The sequence below is a fragment of the Megascapheus bottae genome, chromosome 14, assembly GCF_031878675.1.
Source record: "Megascapheus bottae isolate mThoBot1 chromosome 14, mThoBot2.hap1, whole genome shotgun sequence".
Lineage (NCBI taxonomy): Eukaryota > Metazoa > Chordata > Mammalia > Rodentia > Geomyidae > Megascapheus > Megascapheus bottae.
The window spans coordinates 12,205,923-12,229,835 of record NC_143522.1 but is presented as its reverse complement, the minus strand read 5'-3'; the positions used below and the strand labels follow the sequence as shown (position 1 = coordinate 12,229,835).

The 23,913-nt window shown below is 41.4% G+C and overlaps 1 protein-coding gene across 3 annotated transcripts in view; it reads left to right on the top strand.

The window, feature by feature from the left end:
• The window catches only part of Arel1 (apoptosis resistant E3 ubiquitin protein ligase 1), a 48,997-nt gene that overhangs the window by 14,750 nt on the left and 10,334 nt on the right, over positions 1-23,913 (top strand). For 2 of the 3 annotated variants that reach the window (XM_090344479.1, XM_090344480.1), the window contains exons 2-9: positions 7,318-7,624; positions 12,708-12,768; positions 13,736-13,962; positions 15,185-15,422; positions 18,416-18,585; positions 18,828-19,008; positions 19,178-19,425; positions 22,290-22,367. In XM_090344479.1, coding sequence (XP_090200605.1) covers positions 12,753-12,768; positions 13,736-13,962; positions 15,185-15,422; positions 18,416-18,585; positions 18,828-19,008; positions 19,178-19,425; positions 22,290-22,367 — 1,158 coding nt within the window. In that variant the 5' untranslated portion in view covers positions 7,318-7,624; positions 12,708-12,752. The remainder of the gene's footprint in view (positions 1-7,317; positions 7,625-12,707; positions 12,769-13,735; positions 13,963-15,184; positions 15,423-18,415; positions 18,586-18,827; positions 19,009-19,177; positions 19,426-22,289; positions 22,368-23,913) is intronic. The other variant, XM_090344481.1, reaches the window with a different exon arrangement.

The following is a 23,913-nucleotide window of genomic DNA, read 5'->3' as shown; positions in this document are numbered from 1 at the left end:
CTGACACAGGTCCACTTCCAACTTTTTGGTGGTTAAGACTCTGCCTAGGATAGTTTTGACCTGTGATATTTGGATCTCAGCCTCTTGAATAGCTAGAATTGTAGGGATGAGCGACTAGTGCCTGACAAGACTTAATGCTTTTTTTTTTTTTTTTGGCCCCTTTCTCTTTCTGGCCCCGCTCGCTCCGGCCCCACTTGCTTCCGCCTGGCCCTGCTCCTGGCTTGCTCTGGCCCCTTCTCGCTCTGGCCCCGCTCGCTCCGGCCTTGCTGGCTCTGGCTCGGCTCGCTCCCGCACGCTCCGGTCCTGCTCGCTCCACCCCGCTCGGTCCGGCCACCACTCGGTTGGGCTCTGTTCACTTCAGCTCAGCTCGCTTCTTTCGCTCTCTGTCGCCGTCGCAGTCTTGTCTCTGCCACTTTTCTGGTTTGGTTGTGTCTCGTCTCTGCCACTTCCGGCTTGGTTGTGTATGTGGGATACCGAGGAATCGAACCCGCGTCTTTGTGCATGCTAGTCAAGCACTTTAACCGCTAGGCCAAACTCCCGGGCCCAAGACTTAATGCTTTTAATCATTATATGGAAATATATTCACAGTCACTCTGCTTTGGACCTGGTAGTCTTCTTTAACATTTTGCTTATATTATGCTGAATTTTACATTATTTTTACTTTCTTTTTAAAATTTAGCTAATTAATTTTTATTTATATATTTATTTATTTATTGCCAGTCCTGGGCTTGAGCTCAGGGCAGGAGCACTGTCCTTGGACTTTTCTCAAGGCTAGAGCTCTACCACTTGAGCCTCAGCACCATTTCGGCTTTTGTCTATATATGTGGTACCAAGGAATCGAACCCGAGTCTTCGTGCATGCTAGGCAAGCACTCTACCACTAGGCCAAACTCCCCGCCCTATTTATTTATTTTTGTGGGTAATGGGGCTTGAACTCTGGGCCTGAGTGCTGTCCCTGAGCTCTTAGCTCAAGGCTACAGCCCTACCCTTGAGCCAAGCCCCACTTCCCATTTTCTAGTGATTAATTAGAGATAAGAGTCTCATTTTCTTTAGTGCCCAAGCTGGCTTTGAACCTTGACCCTTAGATCTCAGCCTCCTGAGTAGCTAGGATTGCAGGTATGAGCCACCACACCCAGCTACTTTCTTTCTTTTTTTTTTAACTTTATATTTTTGCTTGTACCCAAGGTATTAGTTCTGTTTTTCTCTGGCTTTGCAAATCCTTACTTATTCTTAAGTAATCAGCTCCATTGACTCTACTATGGAGACTTTTCTACTCTCCAAGTAGAGGCCAACTTGCCACTGTTCTCTTCCTGCCCTCTGTTATAGCACTTATTACTTAATTTTGTCCATTTCTCATGTAGAATCAAGTAGATTAGTGTTAAGAAACTATCCTGTCGTGCTTGGACTACATAGCAAATTCAAGACCAACCTGAGCCTACATACTAAGATTCTGTCTCAAAAGCCCAGAGCTGGGGCTATATTTTAGCAATAGAGTGTTTGCCTAGCTTGTACAAGGCCATGGATTCGATCCCTAACACTGGAAACAACAACACTACACCCTCATCCTAGCAGTTTCAGCTTTTAGCACATAGCCTATCAAACAGCAGATGCTCAAGAAGTGTGAAATCAATGTTGAATAAATGATGCAGAGTTACCTAAAGATGTTGTTAGTGAATTACAGAGTGAAACACTGAATACAGTTTTGGCAAATATAATTTGCCAAAAGAAAAAAAACAAACAATATATACAGGGCTTTAAGGATATAGAAATAGCAACAAAATGTCATTTAAAATATGTATACATAGAATGGGTGGTAGTGGTCAGTTGACCAGAAGTTGAGGATAAGATGTTGTGCTTTTCAAGTTTATTTACCCAACTATCTTTAGAGATAAAGGATGGTGAATCTGCCTCACCGCATATGGGGATTTAAGACCCAACAAGCATTTTGGTCCAGTGAATATTTTGAACATATCATGTCTTATCTTTAGAAATTAATAAAAGCATTGCATTCTACTTTCTTAGGTGTTTAATATGAAGTTACTTTCCTCTCTTCACTTCATCCTCTAGTAAGATAGATGTTTCAAGAATATGTATCATTTATTCTCTGGTGCTCAAATCCGGGAGGGATGGCATGGGGGAATTACAGTCTGATGCCAGCATACCAGCTTTCTGTGCTTTGGGGGACTGCCTACTCAGGAGTATTAAGTCATGGAACAGAGAAGGGTGAGCTCATCTTGTCTGACGAACTATGCTGTTCCTGGACGGCTGCAGTCAGTTGGAGGCACCTCATTACCAGAACACTGGGGACCATTTGGAGAGAGTTCACAGAAGACCCGCAGCAATGCTTAAGAGACTGGAGGGGTTGACTGATGAGGAAAGAATATAAATGAAAACCTTATAACTTGGCTGAACCAAGACAGAAATATACAACCATAAAAATATCTCAAGAATATAAACTTGGTAGAGGAAGGCCGTCTTTTATGGAAGGGTTTTGAGTTGGGGAGACTAAATCAAGAGTAAAATTAAGCCAATGTAATTGTAAACTAACAATTCCAAGTATCTAATAAAGCACTTTATTTCTTGGAAACTCCTTAGTCATCCCTCTCTAACCTGTAGGCCTTACCATAACTGAATGATTTTTGTCTTTTTAGTTTATCATTCCTAAACTTATTGCTGGTGCTCTACATAGAGAATTCTGGGAACTACAAATTAGAAGTGAAACAGCTTTCTTAATCCTTCCTTGTTGTATAGAAAGCAGGAGGTGATAACTCTCATATGCTGCTACTAGCTCTATATATATCAGAATTCCAAAGCATACCTTCACATCAGTTTTTTCTCAACTTTTTAGAATAGTACTATGAAAGCAGACTGAGAGGGGCCATGAGTTTGGCCTAGTGGTAGAGTGCTTGCCGCTTGCCTAGCATGCATAAAGGCCAGGTTCAATTCTTCAGTTCCACATACATAGAAAAAAGCTAGAAGTGGTGCTGAGTCTCAAGTGGTAGAGATCTAGCCCAGGACTGGCAAAAAGAAAAAGAAAACAGACTGAGACGTTAATATATATTGTAATAATTTTAGGTACACTGATGTAGCATTTAATCCCTTATGTATAATGTAGAAAATACATACTTTGAAAAAAATGTAAAACTTACAATTGGGTTGTCAATGTGAACATGAATCTTTTTGTTTTGTTTTTTTGTTTTTGTTTTGTTTTGTTTTTTTTTGCCAGTCCTGGGCTTGAGCTCAGGGCCTGAGCACTGTCCTTGGACTTTCTCAAGGCTAGAGCTCTATCAACCACTTGAGCCTCAGCACCACTTCCGGCTTTTTTCTATGTATGTGGTACCAAGGAATCGAACCCGGGTCTTCATGCATGCTAGGCAAGCACTTTAACCACTAGGCCAAACTCCCAGCCCCAACATGAATCTTTTAAATAAAAATTGAAATTAGAGTTGGACATGGTGGCACTCACTTATAACTCCAGCATTCTAAAAGCTTAGGCAAGAAGACCCAGACCAATGTGAACTATATAATGAGACTTTGTCTCAAAAACAAAAACACAGCTAAAGAAAGAAAAACTAAACAAAGAAAATCCCAAAAGTTGAGACAGGAAACATTAGCATAATTTTTATAGTTTTATAGTACTTTTTCTAAGAGAGGAGGGGAAAATAAAATAGGAAAAATGGTTTTCATGCTTTCTTTGGCCTGTAGAAATTAGATTACATTTTCCAATGCTAGTTATAGCTTTAAAATGTCTATAGCAAAGTCGGGCACCATTGGCTTATACCTGTAATCCTAGCTACTCATAAGGCTGAGATCTGAGGATTGCGATTCAAAGCCATCCCGGGTATGAAAGTCTGTGAGACTCTTATCTCCAATTAACCACCACAAAACTGGAAGTGGCACTGTGGCTCAAGTTGTAAAGCACTACCCTTGAGCTGAAGAACTGAGGGACAGAGTTCTGGCCCAGAGTTCAAGCCCCATGGCTGATCAAAAAAAAAAATTGTCTATACCAGGTGTTGGTAGATTTTTTTTCTGTAAAGGATCAGATAGTAAAGTTTCATAGACTGTACACTTAACGCTGTAACTACTTAGCTATTTATTGAAGTGCAAAACTAGCTACAGACAATATGTAACTGAGTGAGGTTGGCTATTTTCATCCTGCATTTATAAAAATAGAATGGGGGGCAGGAGAGAAAGTGGGAGAAAAACATGGGAGGGGTAACAATGACCAGTAAGAAAGGGTCTCACTACCCTACATAGGTAGCTGTAACCCCTCTGTACATCACCCTGACAATAAAATTAATTTAAAAATAAATAAATTAGGATGGTGGAATAAGCCTGCAGGCTGTAGTTTGCTGACTCCTGCTTTTGTTTCTTGCTCTTAAAATCCTAGTCTTTAAAACTAGCAGCATCAGCACTATCTGTGAGCTTAACAGCTAAGGAATATTAGGCTCCTTTCTTTGACTCTTCTAGAGTAAAGGCCATGCATTTGAAACTTCAACCCTTGAGCCACCTGAGGTCTTGTGAGAATGAAGAACCTAGGATGCTAGGCCTTGGGGAGCTGAAGACCCCATTGTATCCTGAAGAGACTATAGCCTATAAGAAGAAAATGCTGTATAAACATATTATAATGATGCAAACTAAGAAATGCTATAATAGAGGTAACTTCTGTATGGCAGTATCACAAAGGAGGCTGAAAATAATGCTATCTGGCGTTGGTATAGTCCTCAGACCTGGGAGCTCAACCAGAAATGGGAAGGTCAGTGCTTGATTTGAGCACCAAAAGTCACTTATGATCATGTTGGAGAATAAATATTCTGATAGAACTAGGAGAGTTTGGATACCTATTAAAAGCATAGTAGAAATATTCATTATACTTCAATTTCTATATACCATTTCCTTCCTTTCCTCCCTCCTTCCCTCCCTCCCTCCCTCCCTCCCTCTCTCCCTCCCTGCCTACCTGCCTGCCTTCCTGCCCTGGGGCTTGAACTTAGAGCCTGGGTGCTGTCTCTTAGCTTCTTTTGCTCAAGGTTAGCTTTCTACCACTTGAATCATAGCTTTTTCTGAGTAGTTTGTTGGAGGTAAGAGAGTCTTGTAGCATTTCCTGCAGGCTGTCTTCAAACTGTGGTCCTCATATTCCAGCCTCTTGATTAGGATTACAGGTGTGAGCTACCAGTGTCCAGCTATATACCATTTGTGTGTGTGTGTGTGTGTGTGTGTGTGTGTGTGTGTGTGTCCTTGGGCCTTGAACTCCGGGCCTAGGCACTTTCCCTGAGCTCTTCAACTCAAGACTGCCCTCTACTACTTGAGTCACAGTGCCATTTCCAGTTTTCGTGTGATTAATTGGAGATAAAGAGTCTCACAGACTTTCAGGATGGGCTGGCTTTGAAGGCAACCTCAGCCTTCTGAGTAGCTAGGATTATAGATGTGAGCCACCAGTGCATGGCTTATGCCATTTCCTTATTTGAGCAAAATATAATTTGCCTGTTAGCTCCCTTTTTTAGGAAAATAAGTTCCTAAAAAGTGTGTATTCCACAAGTAGAAGCTTACAAAACAATTCTTACTGGCAGTCCTTGGGATTGAATTCAGGGCTTTGAGCTTGTTACACAGGCACTCTGCTCTATCACTTGAACTACACCTCCAGCAACAGTCATTTTAAAATCCTCATATAATGTTCTATCATAGAGATCTCTTACAGTTTACATAACTCTTCTTTTGTTTATGAGTATTTTAAACTGATTCCAATTGCTAGTTGACCCAGGTTTTGGCTTGAGTACTTGGCAAGACTATGACTGTGTATTAAAACATATGCATATACTTATTTATTTTTAATTATAGAAGTTTGCCAATTTATTTGATCTGCTGCCTTGGCCTCATTCATTCAGTTCTATTCTTGTTAGCATTTTGTGTTCTCTTCCTTAGTTTCCTAAAGGAAAGAGACATTTGTTAAAAGCATATATTATGAGTTTAGGCTATCTGGGTTTGACTCAACATTCCTGCCTTGTCTGTGTAATATTGAGGAAGAAGTTTATTCCTTTTTATATCCCAGCCTGTAAAATTAGGGATAATTGCACTTTTATCTTAGAGTTAAGTGAGCCATGAAGCAATGGTCATATTGTTTCTTTCCATTAACTGATTGGTAGTCTCTCTTCATTTGTTTTATAGTGACTGTGAATGCATTGCTATAAATTCCTTTCTGCTACTTTGATTTATGATGATGATCTTTGAGATTTACAGATGGCCTTTACTAAAATTTACTTGATGCTTTTATTTTAAAAGTTCACAGATTGTAAAAGTTCTCCTCCTACTTATAGTAGTAGATTTTATAGTTTCAAAGATGTCAGCCTTGTTTAGCCCAGTCTTAGAAATATATACATGGGCACAAAGGGAGCAGATTGCTCAAGCAGATAGGTTAGGTTTTAAAGCTCTTGTGTTTCCATTTCTAGATGAATACTATCTGGAGTCCTTTTTATTTTTATTTTTATTTTATTTTATTTATTTATTTTTGCCAGTCCTGGGCTTGAGCTCAGGGCCTGTTGTTGGACTTTCTCAAGGCTAGAGCTCTACCACTTGAGCCTCAGCACCACTTCTGGCTTTTTTTCTAGGTATGTGGTACCGAGGAATCGAACCCAGGTCTTCATGCATGCCAGGCAAGCACTTTAACCACTAGGCCAAACTCCCGGCCCTTGAGTCCTTTTTCTATGGTCTTCTGTAATCTGGCTCTTCCTGTGCTTCTCTTTTCCTCTGGTTTGTTTACAAGCTCTTCACTCCAGCACCTTTTTTTTTTTTTTTTTTTTTTTTTTTTTTTTTTTGCCAGTCCTGGGCTTGAGCTCAGGGCCTGAGCACTGTCCTTGGATTTTCTCAAGGCTAGAGCTCTACCACTTGAGCCTCAGCACCACTTCTGGCTTTTTTCTATGTATGTGGTACCGAGGAATCGAACCCGGGTCTTCATGCATGCTAGGCAAGCACTTTAACCACTAGGCCAAACTCCTGGCCCCTCACTCCAGCACCTTTAAACTGAGACTAGACATGCAGTTGTAATGAGTCTCAATTTTGAAATTGTGCTTTAGTTTACCTCTACTGAAAGACTAGAGTCAATTGAAGTGTTGGGATTTTCATTTAGGGAGTGACATAGTTCCAATGGATGAGAGTTCCTTAAGCAAAGTATAGTTTCAATTTGAAAAGCTTGGTTAGAATTTATCAAATGTTGGTTATTTGTAGTGTACCCAGGTTTCCACTGCCTGTTCGATTCTTTCTCTTTGGGGTTAGACTCTTCCATAAAAAAAAAAACTTACTGAACTTAACTGTTTTTCTTTTTTAGGGTAGGATCCTGGGACACCAGAACCGATGCATCCTTTAGCAGTTGATTGCACATTGCACTAGAGAAGTCTAGGAATGATACATTATTCTTGGACTATATTTCTCCACCCTGGAATTAATTCATTTAGAAACATTGACCCTTTGTTTACTGTGACATACCAGCAGTGAAGGTCTGATGGACAGATACTTTCTGGTGACTTTGTGGCTTTTCTTCTTCATGTGGAAGTTGGAAGACAAAGTGAAAGGGGCCAAAAATTATCTGCTTCGGTGAATAACTTGGCTCTCAGAACATGGGCCCTCGTTTAAAGGTAAGGTAACACATCATGTTAAGATTCAGTTACTAGGTTACAGAGCATGGATCTAATGACAAATCCCTAAGCTTCTTCATTAGTAGATAGCTGTTGAAGCACAAGTTGCATTGAGAATTGAAGCAGTCATTTCTCCATTTTGGGAAAATGGCTTTTGAAGCTAAAAGTGATTAGGATAAACTTCATTTGATATTGTGATTATAAGTTTTTATACCCCCCAAAAGCAAGTGGCTTTATAATATGTTCATTATATGACTTTTTTTTTAACATTCCCTTGAGACAGGTATTTTCCAGTATTTCCCCCCTTTCTTATGTGGAATATGAGTCAAAGTGCTGTGGTATTGAGCAATTTGTCTAGAATCCTAACATGAGCAAGTGATGTTTCTATATTTGATAATAGGTACTGCATTCTACCTTCCATTATCATGAGCTATTTTTATTTCAAAAGATAACAAAAAGAGCCATTAGTGTATCCTTCTAATTTTAGCCTCACTGGAAACAATCTTGCAGATTGTGTGTGTGTGTGTGTGTGTGTGTGTGTGTGTGTGTGTGTGTGTGCACTGAACTCAGGGCCTTGTGCTTGCTCTCTCTCAGTTGGCTTGCTTTCTTGCTCATAACTAGGAGATGGAATCTTGAAAACTCTTCTGCCCAGACTGGGTTCAACCCTTGATCCTTTATGTTTCACCCTTCTTAGTTGCTAGGATTGTGTGATTTCTTTCTTTCCTTTCTTTTCCTTCCTCCCTCCCTCCCTTCCATCTTCCCAATCCTCCTTCCCTTACTCCCTCCCTGCACCCCCTTCTTTCTTTCTTTCATTGGTTGAACTCAAGCCTCAGCTCCACTTCCGGTTTTCTGGTAGTTAATTGTAGATAACAGTCTCACAGGACATTTGTTCCCTAGCTGGCTTTGAACCTGATTGTCAGATCTCAGCCTCCTGAGTAGCTAGGATTATAGGCATGAGCCTAGGAGTATTAGCCTTGGCTAATACAGTACTACTTCTGACTTTTTCTGTTTATGTGGTACTGAGGAATTTAACCCAGGGCTTCATATATACTAGGCAAGAATTCTACCGCTAAGCCACATTCCCAGCCCCTCCCCCCTTTTTTTGCCAGTCCTGGGCTTGAACTCAGGGCCTGAGCCCTGTCCTTGGACTTTCTCAAGGTTAGAGCTCTACCACTTGGATCTCAGCACCACTTCTGGCTTTTTTCTATGTATGTGGTACTGAGGAATCAAACCTGGGTCATTGTGCATGCTAGGCAAGCACTCTACCACTAGGCCAAACTTCCCACCCATTCCCAGTCCCTTTTATCTTTTTTTTAACCAGTCCTGGGGCTTGAGCTCAGGGCCTGGCCACTGTTCTTGGACACCATTTCCTCAAGGCCATACTCTGCCACTTGAGCCACAGCACCACTTCTAGCTTTTTCTGTGTGTGTGTGTGGTACTGAAGAATAGAACCTAGCACTTTATGCATGCTAGACAAGCATGCTACCACTAGGCCAGACTCCAGGCCCTTATCTGTTTTCTTAAATCAGTTTTCTCACTGAATAGAACATCTATATGACTTCATTATTTTCCATGATTCAGTATTATATGAGACTACGAGCTGTGGGCCTCAGAGTAGAACTAATGTTCCACTAGCTTGGTGTACCTCAATTTAGTAAATTGTGTGAAGATGTAAACACTATAAGGATAAACATGAAGACAAAAGACTCATGAACAAATCATATGTCATAGTATAGTAGAGGCTTGACATACTTCTGGATGCTTGAATTAGACTTTGGAAGAGACAGGAGAAGTGTGAGCAGCAGAAAGTAGAGGGTACCATAGAAACAACTTGAAGAAAAATACTGTATTTGACAACCATGATGTTACTGGTGGCCATTTCATACATGCTTATAGAACTGAATTAAACTGATACATTTTGGACTAAAGGAATTTATTCACTTAAGGCTTATGATAGGGAAAGTAAAGATTATGTAAAAACTGAAAGCTACTTGATGTAATGATCAAGTAGCTGATCACAGGTTGGAGATTCACTATTCCTACTGAATAGAAATTGTGTTTAAAACTATATCTATGACTGAAGGTATAGTTCAGTGGTAGAATGCTTGATTAATTTGTGAGGCCTTGGGTTAACTGGAGATTAGAGTCCCACGGATTTGTCGACCTAGGTTGGGTTCAAACATCAGTCCGAAGATCTAGCTTCCTGAATAGTTAGGATTATAGGCATGAGCTACTAGCATCTGGCTCCATTTCTGCAGTTCTTGATTCTTAGCCATTGTGGATAAATGGAAGAATCAGGGCCAGGAGAATAGCCTAGTGGTAGAGTGCTTGCCTGGCATGCATGAAGCCCGGGGTTTGATTCCTCATTTCCACATACACTGCGCCAGAAGTGGCATAGTGGCTCAAGTGTCAGAGCTCTAGCCTTGAGCAAAAAATGTCCAGGGACAGTGCCCAGTCCCTGAGTTCAAGCCCCAGGACTAGCATAAAAAGAAAAATAGGGGGGTGAGGGGGAAGGGAAGAATAGACATTTGATTCAATCCATTCAGCTAATACTTTATTCATATTTATTACGGTTTCTGTATATAAGTATATTGGGGGCTTTGGAATATTTTTAAGACTATTTTACCTCATGTTATTTACCTGAAATAAAAAAAAAAAAGCAAGAGACTATAAGGCAGACTATAATTGCCATAGATAATTTTCTTTTAAGTTGGATATAAATTCCAAGGTGGAAAGGACTTTTTTTTCTGTCCCAGTTCTGGGGCTTGAAGTCAGGGCCTGGGTGTTGTCCCTGAGCCACTGGAGCTCAACTTGAAAGGATTTTTATTTTTTATTTTATTTTATTTTTTTGTCATGGGGCTTGATCTCTGGGCTTGGGTGCTGTCCCTGAGCTGTTTAGCTCAAGGCTACCACCATACCCTTGGAGCCACAGTGCCACTTCCAGTTTTCTCATTGTTAATTGGAGGTAAGAGTCTCATGGACGTTAGTGCCTGGGCGGATTTGAACCACGATCCTCAGATCTCACCCTCCTGAGTAGCAAGGATTATAGGTGTGAGCAACTGTGCCCAGCAATGAAAAGATTTTTAAAGTGAGTATCAAGATAGATTTAGGGAGAAGGGTTTAGGACCTTTTCCAGAGCTTTGGGTCAGGAGACTAAAGTAGATAGAAGATTATTCTAGGGGGCCGGGAGTTTGGCCTAGTGGTAGAGTGCTTGCCTAGCATGCACGAATACCCGGGTTCGATTCCTCGGTACCACATACATAGAAAAAAGCTGAAAGTGGTGCTGAGGCTCAAGTGGTAGAGCTCTAGCCTTGAGAAAGTCTAAGGACAGTGCTCAGGCCCTGAGCCCAAGCCCAAGCCCGGCAAAAAAAAAAAAAAAAGAAGATTATTCTAGGCAGAAGAGATGATTTTTTTTTTTTTCTGGTCCTGGGGCTTGAACTCAGGGCCTGAGTGCTGTCTCTGAGCTTTTTCTCTCAAGGCTATTTCTCTACCACTTTGGGCCACAGATCCTCTTTCAATTTTCTGGTCACTAATTGAAGATGAGAGTTTCATGGACTTTCCTACCTGGCTTGCTTTGAACCATGATCCTCAGATCTTAGCCTTTTCAGTAGCTAGGATTACAGCCATCGGCTGGCAAAATCATACCATTTTAATCAGGCTGGATTACTCCCTGTACTCAGACACTGAAGCAGGAATTTGATACTAAGCTGGACTATACAGCAAGTTCCAGACCACCCAGGCTTCATAGTGATATCCACCCTGAAAAACAAATACCAGAAGGTTGAGATCTGAGGATTGAAGTTAAAAGCCAGTTTGGGCACATCTGAGAGACTCTTATCTCCAGTTAACCAGCAAAAAGCTGGAAAGTGGAGGTATGGTAGAGTACCAGCTTTGAGTGAAAAAGCTAAGCAAATGCTGCATGGTTCTGAGGTGAAGCCCCAGCACCAGCACAAGAAAAAGAAAATTTTAAAGGATGGAGATGTAGCTGAATGATTGTAAGTATATTTGCTTAGAATGTACAAGATGCTGTGTTTGATCCCCATGACTCACTCCTAACCCTTCCCTCCCCAATATCTCACTGTTATATAAAGAACTTACTTCAGTTCCTCCCAGATCTGAGCTTAGAAATTTTCAGCCCTCGTGTCTGTTCTAGTACTGGCAGTAGTGCTGAGTGGAAATAAGTGATATGTGACAATATTACAGTATATTGACTTGAAGAGAGTGAATTTAGTACATTTGTAGATTAGAGATCATAGACAGCTGATAGTAAGGTCACACATAGTAATAATATAAGGTTAGCATACATAGCATTTTAATATAGTACCTTTGGTGGGTCAAATGAGAAATGAAGATTGAGTTTTGTTCAAGTTTCAGCAAGCTAAAAAACAGTGGAAATATCCCCTCAACCTCTACTTTCTGCAAGTGCCACTTAGAATGAGAAATACTGTCCTCTTCTTTTATTCCCTCTTTGGCCATTCTACTGAGTTCATCTTCCAGAGTGTACATTTGTTTGTCTAATCTGATAATGTTTTAAATGATTTCTGATACATACCCACTGCTTATTATTGGGATGCCTCAGAGTTTATTTTAATTACATAATAACATGATAATAATCTTACTTTTGAAAAACTTACATTTTATATAGCTCTTTTGTTCTTAGTTGAATTATTTCTAGGAGACAAAATATTGTAATAGATTTCATTATCCTCTTTGCTTAGGTTAATTAGCACCATGTTCATTAGCATTACTTTGCATGGAGGGAAGTTGTCTTGGGAGTTCAGGATCTAAGAAAATGACATCCCTATTATTACATTTCATAATTAGCATGAAAGCAAGTCTCTGCCCTATGGTATTCTTATGGTACCTTCCTATGAAACCCTTTAGGGGGAGAGATGCCAGTCTCCATTTTCATGAATTATGCAAGGCACTTGTCAAGCTAGACTGAGAGGTTAGGAAAGAAGGATGCCATACTAAAAACAGTTGGTTGACTTAAGCCATATGCTGTACTTTATCTCTATGATGGCCATAAAGAGGAATTTGAGAGGTAGAAAAAAAAAAAAACAACTAAAATTTTCTTTTGCAGCTGCAGCTGTGATCTTCGGCTGTCTGTTGGTATTGAAGGGACCTGATGTTTTACGTTATTGGTATGTTATATATGTTATGTTCTCTTTATTAACTTTGTATTATGGTTGCCTAGTTCTTGTTTTGCCTCTCTGTCCATCTTCTTTCCCCTTGAAAGTAAAGAGAAATATTTCCACTCGCCAGGTGCAGAGGTAGAGCAGTAGCCTTGAGCTGAGGAGCCCAGGGACAGCGCCCCAGCCCAGAGTCCAAGCCCCATGACCAACAAAAAAGAAAAAAAAAATATTTCCACTCCCCCTAGAGTACCTTCCTAGAGATAACAGACTAATTCATTGATGTAGAAACCATTTATTGAGTAATTCCAGGTCAGGCCACATATTTAATTATAGAGTCAAAATTGAGTAAGGCAAAAAAATGTACATTTAAGGAGTACCTTACATGAAGGGAAGGTAGACTCTGAGAAAAGTTAGAATAGATACAGTATTTGAGGGAACCTAGAAGAGAAACAACCAAATTCTGGTAGGGTTTACCAAAAGCTTTTTGCCAAATATGTAAGAGAGGGAAAGGCTTTCAAATGAGGGGCCCAAATGCACATTGCTTTTACTGCTACTATTGGGACCCAGTCCTGAAGGACTGCTAAATGTAGTTCATGATATAGAATGAAGTCAGAAGACTCTGTGAAAGCAAGGGATTATGTACTTTCCCAGACGTCAAAGCCATGAAGTCTCTTTAAAGGTCTGTAGCTCTGCTAGTGTGGTGCAGAAGTAGCACAAATCATTGGTATGAGCCCGGGAACTTTATTTACACTCCCAAGAAGGAAGTGGCATTTGACTTGAGGGCTGTAGTTACTGATACCTCATTTAGAAGTTCTTCTCTTCACCCACAGAAGTAGTGACCCATCACAGTGTTTTCTTTGACAGTCTTACAAAGTCATCGTGGCTCCTTTTTGTGAGCGGGGTAGTCTGTTCTGTGATGATGAGAAGCTGTGTTATGTAACTGGCAGGTGGTTTGTTTGTTCTTTCTTTTACACAGGTGGAATCACAGTATCTGTGGTTGCATTCTTCTTCACAATTAAGTTCCTCTTTGAGCTTGCCGCACGTGTGGTCAGCTTCCTTCAGCATGAGGACCGTGAGCGCCGAGGGGACCGAACTATTTATGACTACGTGCGGGGAAATTACCTGGATCCCCGGTCCTGCAAAGTGTCCTGGGATTGGAAGGACCCCTATGAGGTGGGCCACAGCATGGCCTTCCGAGTGCATGTAAGGGATTGTTTCTGTCTCCCTATCCATTGGTGATTCTGAGTCACTTGCTTTCCAGAACCTAGTTCAGTCTGTTGGTGCTGGCAGGAATATTATTAATATTTTCCCTTGTTTTTCAACTCCTCCCAGGAACTTGGGAATTATTAGTATCTGAAGAGTCATGAATTACTCTATCCTTTTGGTTTACTAGGTGCTTAGGTTTGAAGAACTGTTGTCTTTTAAAAATAAGAACACTACTATTTAAAAGAGATGTTAGCAAACAGTAGCCTGTGGGCTTAAGCAGGCTCACGTTCACTATGAGAATGCATCTTTATTGGAATCTAGTCACACCCATTATCTCTTATTGACTAAGATTCCTTTTTACATGAGTATTAGGACAGTTGAGTGCTTGTGTATGGTCCATAAAACCATACACTGGCACTTTACAGAAGTTTGCAATACCTATAATGACTTTGCCACTTTGTTGCCTTAATCTTGGTATGCAAGTCTGGGCCCCTCCTTATCCTTGCCCAGCAGTGCTGCCAACTGATTGCTTTCACATTTGGGATAATGTTGACAGAGTAAGACTAAGGACACTAAAGAGACAGCATTTATAAGTCATAAATGTCATATTGAAATTGGTATTTCTTGATTTAGTAATGTCCTCTGAACAAGTTAAGAACTTGTTTATAACTTAATGACTTTTTTTTTAACCAGTCCTGGACCTTGAGCTCAGGGCCTGAGCACTGTCCTTGGACTTTCTCAAGGCTAGAGTTCTACCATTTGAACCACAGCACCATTTCTGGCTATATATATATATTACCAAGGAAGCAAACTCGAGTCTTCGTGCATGCTAGGCAAGCACTTTACCACAAGGCCAAATTCCCAGCGCTTGTAACTTAATGACCAGTCCTGGGCTTAAGCTCAGGGCCTGAGCACTGTCCTTGGATTTTTTCTCAAGGCTAGAGCTCTACCACTTGAGCCTTAGCACCACTTCCGGCTTTTTCTAAGTATGTGGTACCGAGGAATCAAACCCGGGTCTTTGTGCATGCTAGGCAAGCACTCAACCACTAGACCAAACTCCGGCCCAACTTAATGATTTCTTGACTGTCAGGTGAAGGTAGTCACTGGGGCTTACGAGTGTGACTTCAACTAGCTACTTCCTTTCTCCCCCATTCTTGTTACACAGGAAGTGCTGCTCTCCTTCTGCTTACTGATGTGTGGCCCTCTTCTTCCACTGCAGTTATTCTATAAGAATGGGCAGCCTTTCCCTGCACATCGACCTGTGGGCCTGAGAGTGCACATCTCTCATGTGGAGCTAGCAGTGGAAATTCCAGTGACCCAGGAAGTCCTTCAGGAGCCCAATTCCAATGTGGTAAAGGTGGCCTTCACTGTGCGCAAGGCTGGGCGTTATGAGATTACAGTGAAGCTTGGTGGATTAAATGTGGCCTATAGTCCCTACTACAAAATTTTTCAGCCTGGTAGGTTCTTTGTTCTCTCTTTCTCTCCATCCACATCCTTTTACTGTCTCTAATTTTTTTTTCCTTTGTTGTTTCCTTTTTTGGTAGTTTCTGGTGGAGTTGAGCCCAAAGCCACGTGTGTGCTAAGCATGCACTCTACTGCTGAGTTCCTCTTCCAAGTCCCCTTTTTAAAAGAAATGTTTTTATCGATTTTTAATTTATACCATAACATCCATCCATTTAAAATTATGAAAATTTACAGCCATGCCACTATCACCATAATAAATTTCAAAACATTTTCATAACCCAGTAAAGAACTCTTAGACACATTGGCAGTTACTTTGTTGTCTATCCTCAAGACCTAGCTAGCCACTAATCTGCCTCTGCAGAATAACTAGAGCATTTTACTTCCCACTAGCAGTGATCCAGTTTCTTCTCATCTTGACAACATTTAATATTGTCACTATTTTTTATTTTAGCCATTTCAACAAGTACATGCTATCTCTTATGATTTTAATTTGCATTTCTCAAATGTGCTTATTTGCCATTTATATATATATTTTTATTTATTTATTTATTTATTTATTTTTGTCAGCTGTGGGGCTTGAACTCTGTGCCTGGGCGTTGTCCTCAGAATCTCAGATCTCAACCTCTTGAGTAGTTAGGATTACAGGTGTGAGCCTGGCTCCATTTGTATTCTTTTCCATAGAATGTCTCTGTCTTTTGCCAGTTTTTCTAATTGGACTTTTTTTTCCCCACTGTTGTTTTGAGAGGTCTTTTTGAAATTCAGGGCTTCGATTCTGTCCCTGGCACATTTTGCTCAAGGATAGCACTCTACAACATTGAGCCATAGTACCCACTTCTGGTTTTCTAGTGCTTAACTAGAGATAAGAATCTCACGGGGACTTATCTGCCTGGGCTGGCTTTGAACCACAATCCTCAAATCTCAGCCTCATGAGTAGCTAGGATTACAGGCATGAGCCACCAGCTGCGTGATTACTGTGTGTTTGTATATGTATTTATATACACATACATATATATGTATATATATAACATGATTACTGTAAATATTATAGTAAGTCTACAAATTGGTAAATTAGCTCTCCCACTTTATTCTTTTGTGTGTGTGTGTCTTGGAGCTTGAACTCTGGGTCTAGGTGCTGTCCCTGAGCTCTTCAGTTCAAGGCTACCACCGTACCCTTGTGTCAAGTCCCACTTCCTGTTTTCTAGAGGTTAACTGGAGATAAGAGTCTCAGGTCCTTTTGTGTCTGGGCTGGCTTTTAACCTTTGATCCTCATATCTCAGTCTCCTGAGTAGCTAGGATTACAGGCGTGAGCCACAGCTCACCTTCTCATTTTTCTATGTATATGGTACCGAGGAATCAACACGGGTCTTTGTGCATGCTAGGCAAGCACTCTATCACTAGGCCAAACTCCTGGCCCACTACTTTATTCTTTTATTCAAAATTATTTTACCTATTCTGATTCCTTTACCTTCCCATATAAATTTTGGAATACTGTCTGAATCTATAAATAAAGCATTGCAGAACTTTTTTTTTTTTTTTGCCCGTCCTAGGACTTGAACTCAGGGCTTGAGCACTGGGCTTTCTCAAAGTTGGGCCCTATCACTTGAGCCACAGCTTGAACTCTGGGCCTGGGCATTGTCCCTGAGCTGTTCAGCTCAAGGCTACCACCCTACCCCTGGAGCCACAGCGCCACTTCTGGTTTTCTAGTCTCATGGACTAGTTAGTGCCTGGGCTGGCTTCGAACCTGGATCCTCAGATCTCAGCCTTCTGAGAAGTGGGGTTTTTTTTGCCAGTCCTGGGCTTGAGCTCAGGGCCTGAGCACTGTCCTTGGACTTTCTCATGGCTAGAGCTCTACCACTTGAGCCTCAGCACCACTTCTGGCTTTTTTGTATGTATGTGGTACCAAGGAATCGAACCTGGGTCTTTGTGCATGCTAGGCAAGCACTTTAACCACTAGGCCAAACTCCCAGCCCGAAATGGTTTTTTTTTTTTTTAAATGTTTGTCTTTACTATTGTTTAGCCTTTTTTTTCCCCTAGCACTTACGGTTTTTTTTGAACAACTACTAAAGATAATTTTTTATTGTGATTAATAGAAGGGTTACATTATATTCACCAGATAGAAGGTGCATAACTTCACAAACATTGATAACCTTTCTTATGACATGGCCCCCCTTTCTAGCTCAGGCCCCGCTCGCTCCGGCCCCGCTCGCTCCGGCCCTGCTCGCTCCGCCCCGGCTCGCTCGGGCCCGGCTAGGCCCTCTTTCTAGCTCAGGCCCGGCTCGCTCCGGCCCCGCTCGCTCCGGCCCAGCTTTCTTCCGCCCCGCTCGCTCCAGCTTGCTCTTGGCCCCGCTCGCTCCGCCCCGGGTCGCTCCCGCACGCTCCTGGCCCCGCTCGCTCCGGCCCGGCCAGCTCTTGCTTGCTCCTGGCTCTGCTCGCTCTGGCCCCTTCTCGCTCTGGCCCCGCTCGCTCCGCCTCGCTGGCTCTGGCTCGGCTCGCTCCCGCACGCTCCGGTCCTGCTCGCTCCGCCCCGCTCGCTCCGGCCACCACTCTGTTGGGCTCTGTTCACTTCAGCTCAGCTCGCTTCTTTCGCTCTCTGTCGCCGTCGCAGTCTTGTCTCTGCCACTTTTCTGGTTTGGTTGTGTCTCGTCTCTGCCACTTCCGGCTTGGTTGTGTATGTGGGATACCGAGGAATCGAACCCGGGTCTTTGTGCATGCTAGTCAAGCACTTTAACCGCTAGGCCAAACTCCCGGGCCCCTTTCTCTAGGTTTTTTAAAAAAATTTGTTTAGTACTGTTAAGAATTTATAAAACAAGTCCCTAAAGTTCATTTGTGTTATTCACTCTATTTCTTTTCTTTGCCTTTTCTCTTCATAGTGTTTTAATATTCCCTAAAAATTAAGAGGGGATCCCAGCTCTAACTCCGAAGCAGATCTTTCCCGCAAGAGCACCTCCCCACCTCTCTAAATGTTACATTCCCTTGTCTGTTCCAGGAATGGTGGTTCCTTCCAAAACCAAGATTGTGTGTCATTTTTCTACTCTTGTGTTAACCTGTGGGCAGCCACACACTCTTCAAATAGTGCCCCGAGATGAGTATGATAACCCTACCAACAATTCCACGTCCTTGAGAGATGAGCACAATTACAGTTTGTCTATTCATGAGGTAAGGGGCTCCCTTCTTCCTATGTATGCTAAGACAGGCTACTTTTTCCAAGTCGTTCTCGCACCTTCTGATTCATTTTCATTTCTTGTCTTCTTCTTGACTTCTGTGATTATTACATCATGACCTGTCTCAGTAATTGTGAGACCTAGACTAGAAGATCAATAGAAACTTCTTTGTGAAAAATAAATTGCCTTGCAAATAGAGAAATGGCATGTGTTAAGTAATACTTTGTCTTCCTATAGCTTGGCCCCCAAGAAGAAGAGAGTACTGGAGTCTCATTTGAGAAGTCAGTGACATCCAACAGGCAAACTTGCCAGGTGTTCCTGCGACTTACACTGCATTCTCGTGGCTGCTTCCATGCCTGCATTTCATACCAAAATCAGCCAATCAATAATGGCGAATTTGACATTATTGTCCTTAGTGGTGAGTTGAGAGCTGTGATTTAGTCTTGTTCCCCATTACCTCTTCATTCATGACCAATCCAGCAAACATTTGGTATTTGAGTCACACCTGCCTAAGTCCTAAGTGAATAGTCAGGTAATTTTTTTCTCCCAGACTCCTGTTTTAAATCTTATTCTTTATTGTACTTCAGAAAACGAGAAGAATATTGTTGAACGCAATGTGTCCACCTCAGGAGTAAGCATTTACTTTGAAGCTTACCTTTATAATGCTACTAATTGTGCCAGCACACCATGGCACCTTCCACCCATGCACATGAGCTCTTCCCAGCGCCGACCCTCCACTGCTGTTGAAGAAGAAGAAGAAGACTCACCCTCAGAGTGCCACACCCCTGAGAAAGTGAAGAAACCGAAGAAGGTATACTGCTATGTGTCACCAAAGGTTAGAACCCCATTCTTGCCTTAAAATCTCCCTGCTTGAGACTATATTTCATTGGCATTTGGTAATAGAGACTATGAAATAACAGCCTGAATGTAAGTAGGATAGGATCTACTTACAAGTGGAGCTAAAGGTTGTACTACCTCTGTGCTGCTATAAAATATTTGGCTTGGATTAGATTGATACTCTGCCTAATGATTCTGTGTGCTTTGACTCTGTAGAGCACTTGTACATTCTGCTCTTGGATTGCGTGGGGGAAGATTTTTCAAAGCACTGCTCTCAGAACTTTTAGGAAGCTACTTTAACACATTTAAAAGTACTCAGTAGGATAAAGTCACTCTTATCTCCTTATACTGTGCTGAAACAATTTGATCTTTCATTCTGTGATTTATGAAACCATAATACATGGATGTCATTTTCAGGCTCCACATTTGAAATAAAGAGATGTGGGCAGAAACAAGGAGGTGAACTTCCCAAGCCCCTTAACAAGAAGCTCACAGACTTCTTGTTAAGAATTTCTTTTGAATATTTATATTTTCTTATTCACTCAGTCCTCATAAAAACAAGACTGTTGAAACATTTTTTTAATCCTGTTTATATTGTAAGCAAAACTGAATTCAAATTCTGTTCTACTTTATGGTGCTTTGATGTGTATCATTCTTCATTTAAAAATATAGCCTTTATTTGGATTAGGACAGATAGTCATGAGGGAAGTAGACAAGATGAACAATTGAAACAAGATTAGCATTTGCATACCATTTCATTAGTATGTGCTGGAATTTGTGTATGTGTTTTATTAGGCATTGAACTCAGTCCTTCATGTTTGTTAGGCAGGGACTGTCTTGGGCCTGCCAGACCTTTTTGTTTTGGTTTTTTGAGGGATTAGGGCCTTTAGTTTTGGCCCTGCCTGTACTAGGACCCTCCTGTTTAAATCTCCTCCAGAACAGGGATGTCAGGCCTGCACCACAGTGCCCAGCTGTTTGTTGAGATGGAATATCATAACTGTTACCCTCTTAATCTCAGTCTCCTGAGAAGCTGAGATTATAGTTTTGATACTGTTAGAAATTTTCTTTAATGAAAAGTGTCTAAGTTAAAAAAATAAATCTGGGAGCTGGGGATGTAGCTCAGTATTAAGAGTTTTTACCTAAATATGTAAGCTAGTGGGTTTGATCTCCAGCACTAACAAAGGGAATAGGGCTGGGAGTGTGGCCTAGTGGTAGAGTGCTTGCCTAGTATGCAGGGCTTTCCTGGTTTGATTCCTTGGTATCATATACACAGAAAAGGCTGAGGCTCAAGTGGTAGAGCACTAGCCTTGAGAAAGCTCAAGGACAGTACCTAGGCCCTGAGTTCAAGCCCTAGGACTAGCAAAAATAAAAATAAAAAAGGGAATGAAGTTGTCTCACTTGCCATATGATCAGTAACAGATTTTTTTTTTTTTGGTTCAACACCAGGACTTGAACTTGGTACCTGATGCTTTTGCTCACTGACTAGCATTCTACCAACAAAACCATGCCTCCAACCCCAACAGCTTCTATTAAAGCAAACAAGAACAAAAGAACAGGGTAGCGGTGGTTTACACCTTTAATCTAGTAATTCAGGAAACTGAGATTTTAGGATTGTGATTTGAAGTCAGCCCGGGCAACATAGTCTTTGGAACTCCTATCACCAATTATTTACCAATAGGCTGGAAGTGGAGCTGTGGCTCAAGTGGTAGAGCACTAACTCTGAGCAAAAAAAAAAAAAAATTCAAGCCAGGTATGATGGCTCACATCTGTAATCCTAGCTACTCAGGAGGCTGAGATCTGAGGATTGTGATTCAAAGCCAGCCAGACACTAAAAAGTCCATGAGATTCTTATGTCCACTTAATCACTAGAAAGCTGGAAGTGGCAATGTGTCTCAAGGGGTAAGGTGGTGCCCTTGAGCTGAAGAGCTCAGGAACAACTCCCAGCCCCAAAGATCAAGTCCCATGACCAAAAAACAAATAAAAAGGAAGTCTCAAGAATAGCACCCAGGCCCTGAGTTCACCCAGGATGAAAAAGAAGTAAAACAAATACATTCTCCTTTTCCTCTTTTTTTTTTTTGTCAATTGTGGAACTTGAACTCTGGACCTGGGTGCTGTCCCTGGTGCTGTGCATGGGCTGGCTTTGAACCACGACCCTGAGATCTCAGCCTTCTGAATAGCTAGGATTAGAGGCATGAGCCAACAGCTGCATTCTAGACTAGCCACTACCAGCCACCTTTCCTTTATCTTCTTGCTTCTCTCTCCTTCCCCAGCAAATCTTCCTCTTTTTTTTTTTTTTTTTTTTTGTGGGTCATGGAGCTTGAACTCTGGGCCTGGGCTCTTTAGCTCAAGGCTAGCGCCCTACCTCTGAAACCACAGCCCTACTTCTCATTTTCTAGTGATTAATTGGAGATAAGGGTCTCATGATCTTCAGTGCCCGGGCTGGCTTTGAACCTCTATCCTCAGATCTCAGCCTCCTGAGTAGTTAAGATTACAGGCATGCCCTCCTGGCCCCAGCAAATCTTTAATACCATTCAAGTAGGCAGAAAACCGAAGGTTTAGGCTACTGGTGTTTCCTATCTGTGGAATTGGAGCAAGTCATTCTGGTAGCTTGGGGTAGAACAGAGGTCTTGTTTATTTCATAGGTGAATACCTGAGCCCAGACATTCCAAAATTACGAAAAGACTTGGTATTAAGGCTATTAAATATAGTTGTGATTCGCCTTTTAAAAAGATATATTTCATGTTTTTATTATAGTACTAATTGGATTATTTTATATGTAAAATATAGGAAGAAACTGATATTTGGCTTATAATGCCCAAATAAGAACTTCATGTCAGTCATTTTGTGTATGTGGTCTTCCAGCAATTCTCAGTAAAGGAGTTCTACCTGAAAATCATTCCCTGGCGCCTTTATACCTTCCGAGTCTGTCCAGGAACAAAAGTAAGTTGAAAATTTGAATATCATATTTATTTCACAATGAGTAAGCTTCAGCTCTGCTTGCTTGCTTGCTCCCTTGCTTCCTTCTCCTCCCACCCCACCCCCCTCACCAATCCTGGGGTTTGAACACGGGGTCTGAACTTCTTTTTGCTCATGGCTAGCACTCTACCATTTGAGCCACAGGCACCACCTCCAGCTTTTTCTGTTTATGTGGTATACTGAGGAATCATACCCAAAGCTTCATGCATGCTAAGCAAGCACTCTGCCACTCTTGCTTCTCCATCTCTTGTATATTTCACTCTCCCCCCACCCCATAGAGTCTTTAGTGTTTTTAGAAGTTCTCCCCATGTATGCAAGATTTTTTTTTTCCAACTGTGTTGTCTCTGTGCTTCAGGCTAGCACTCTACCACTTGAGCCACAGTACCACTTCCTTTGGTGTTTTGTTTGTTTGTTTGTTTGTTTTGAGTGGTTAATTGGAGATAAGAGTCTCACAGGGACTCTTCTGCCTAGGCTGGCCTCAAACTGGGATCCTCAGATCTCAGCCTCCTGAGTAGCTAGACTTATAGGCAGGAGCCACTAGCACTCAGTGTAAGATTCATTTCTAAATAAACAAAGCAATTTCACAGGAGAGGTGGCTTATGCCTGTAATCCTAGCTACTCAGGAGACTGAGATCTAAGGATCAAGGTTCAAAGCCAGTCCAGACACAAAAGGACCTGAGACTCTTATCTCCAATTAACCTCTAGAAAATGGGAAGGGGGCTTGGCTCAACGGTAGGATGGTAGCCTTCAGCTGGAGAGCTCAGAGACAATGCAAAAAAAAAAAAAAAAAAAAAAAAAGAAAAGAAAAGAAAAAAAGAAAAGAGAAGAAAACTATTTCCTCACTAAATGGTGTATAGAATATTTGAATCTTAGAAGGATATATGCCTTGTCTCTAGGACAGATTTCCTAGAAAAGAATGTTGGTATTTCTGGCCCAACCTTGGTCTCCCAGTGTGTTGAATTTTATTCTTTTAGAAGAAACATTCTCATGCAGTTAAAAATTGATTTGTAAATTTCTAGGAGGGCTGTTAGAATCTAAACTTTGGCCAAGACACTTAATTATGACATTTTATCAGTGGCTCATGCCTGTAATCCTAGCTACTCAGGAGACTAAGATCTGAGGATTGTGGTTGTGGTTTGAAGCCAGCCTGGGTAAGAAAGTCCATTAGACTCTTATCTCCAATTAACTATCAAAAGAAATCTGGAAGTAGAGGGCTGGAAATGTGGTTTAATGATAGAGTGCTTGCCTAGTGTGCATGAAGCCCCAGGTTAAATTTCTTAGTACCACATCAATAGAAAAAGCCAAAAATGGCACTGTAGCTCAAGTGGTAGAGTGTTAGCCTTGAGTGAAAGAAGGTCAGGGACAGTGCTCAGGCCTAGAGTTCAAGCCCTAGGATCAGCACCAAAACAAGATAAAATAATAAATATTCACTTTCCTCCTGGCAGTGGAGTGCTAATTTTTTGCTATCTCATAAGTCTATACTATTTTCATCCTTCTTATATTTTATATT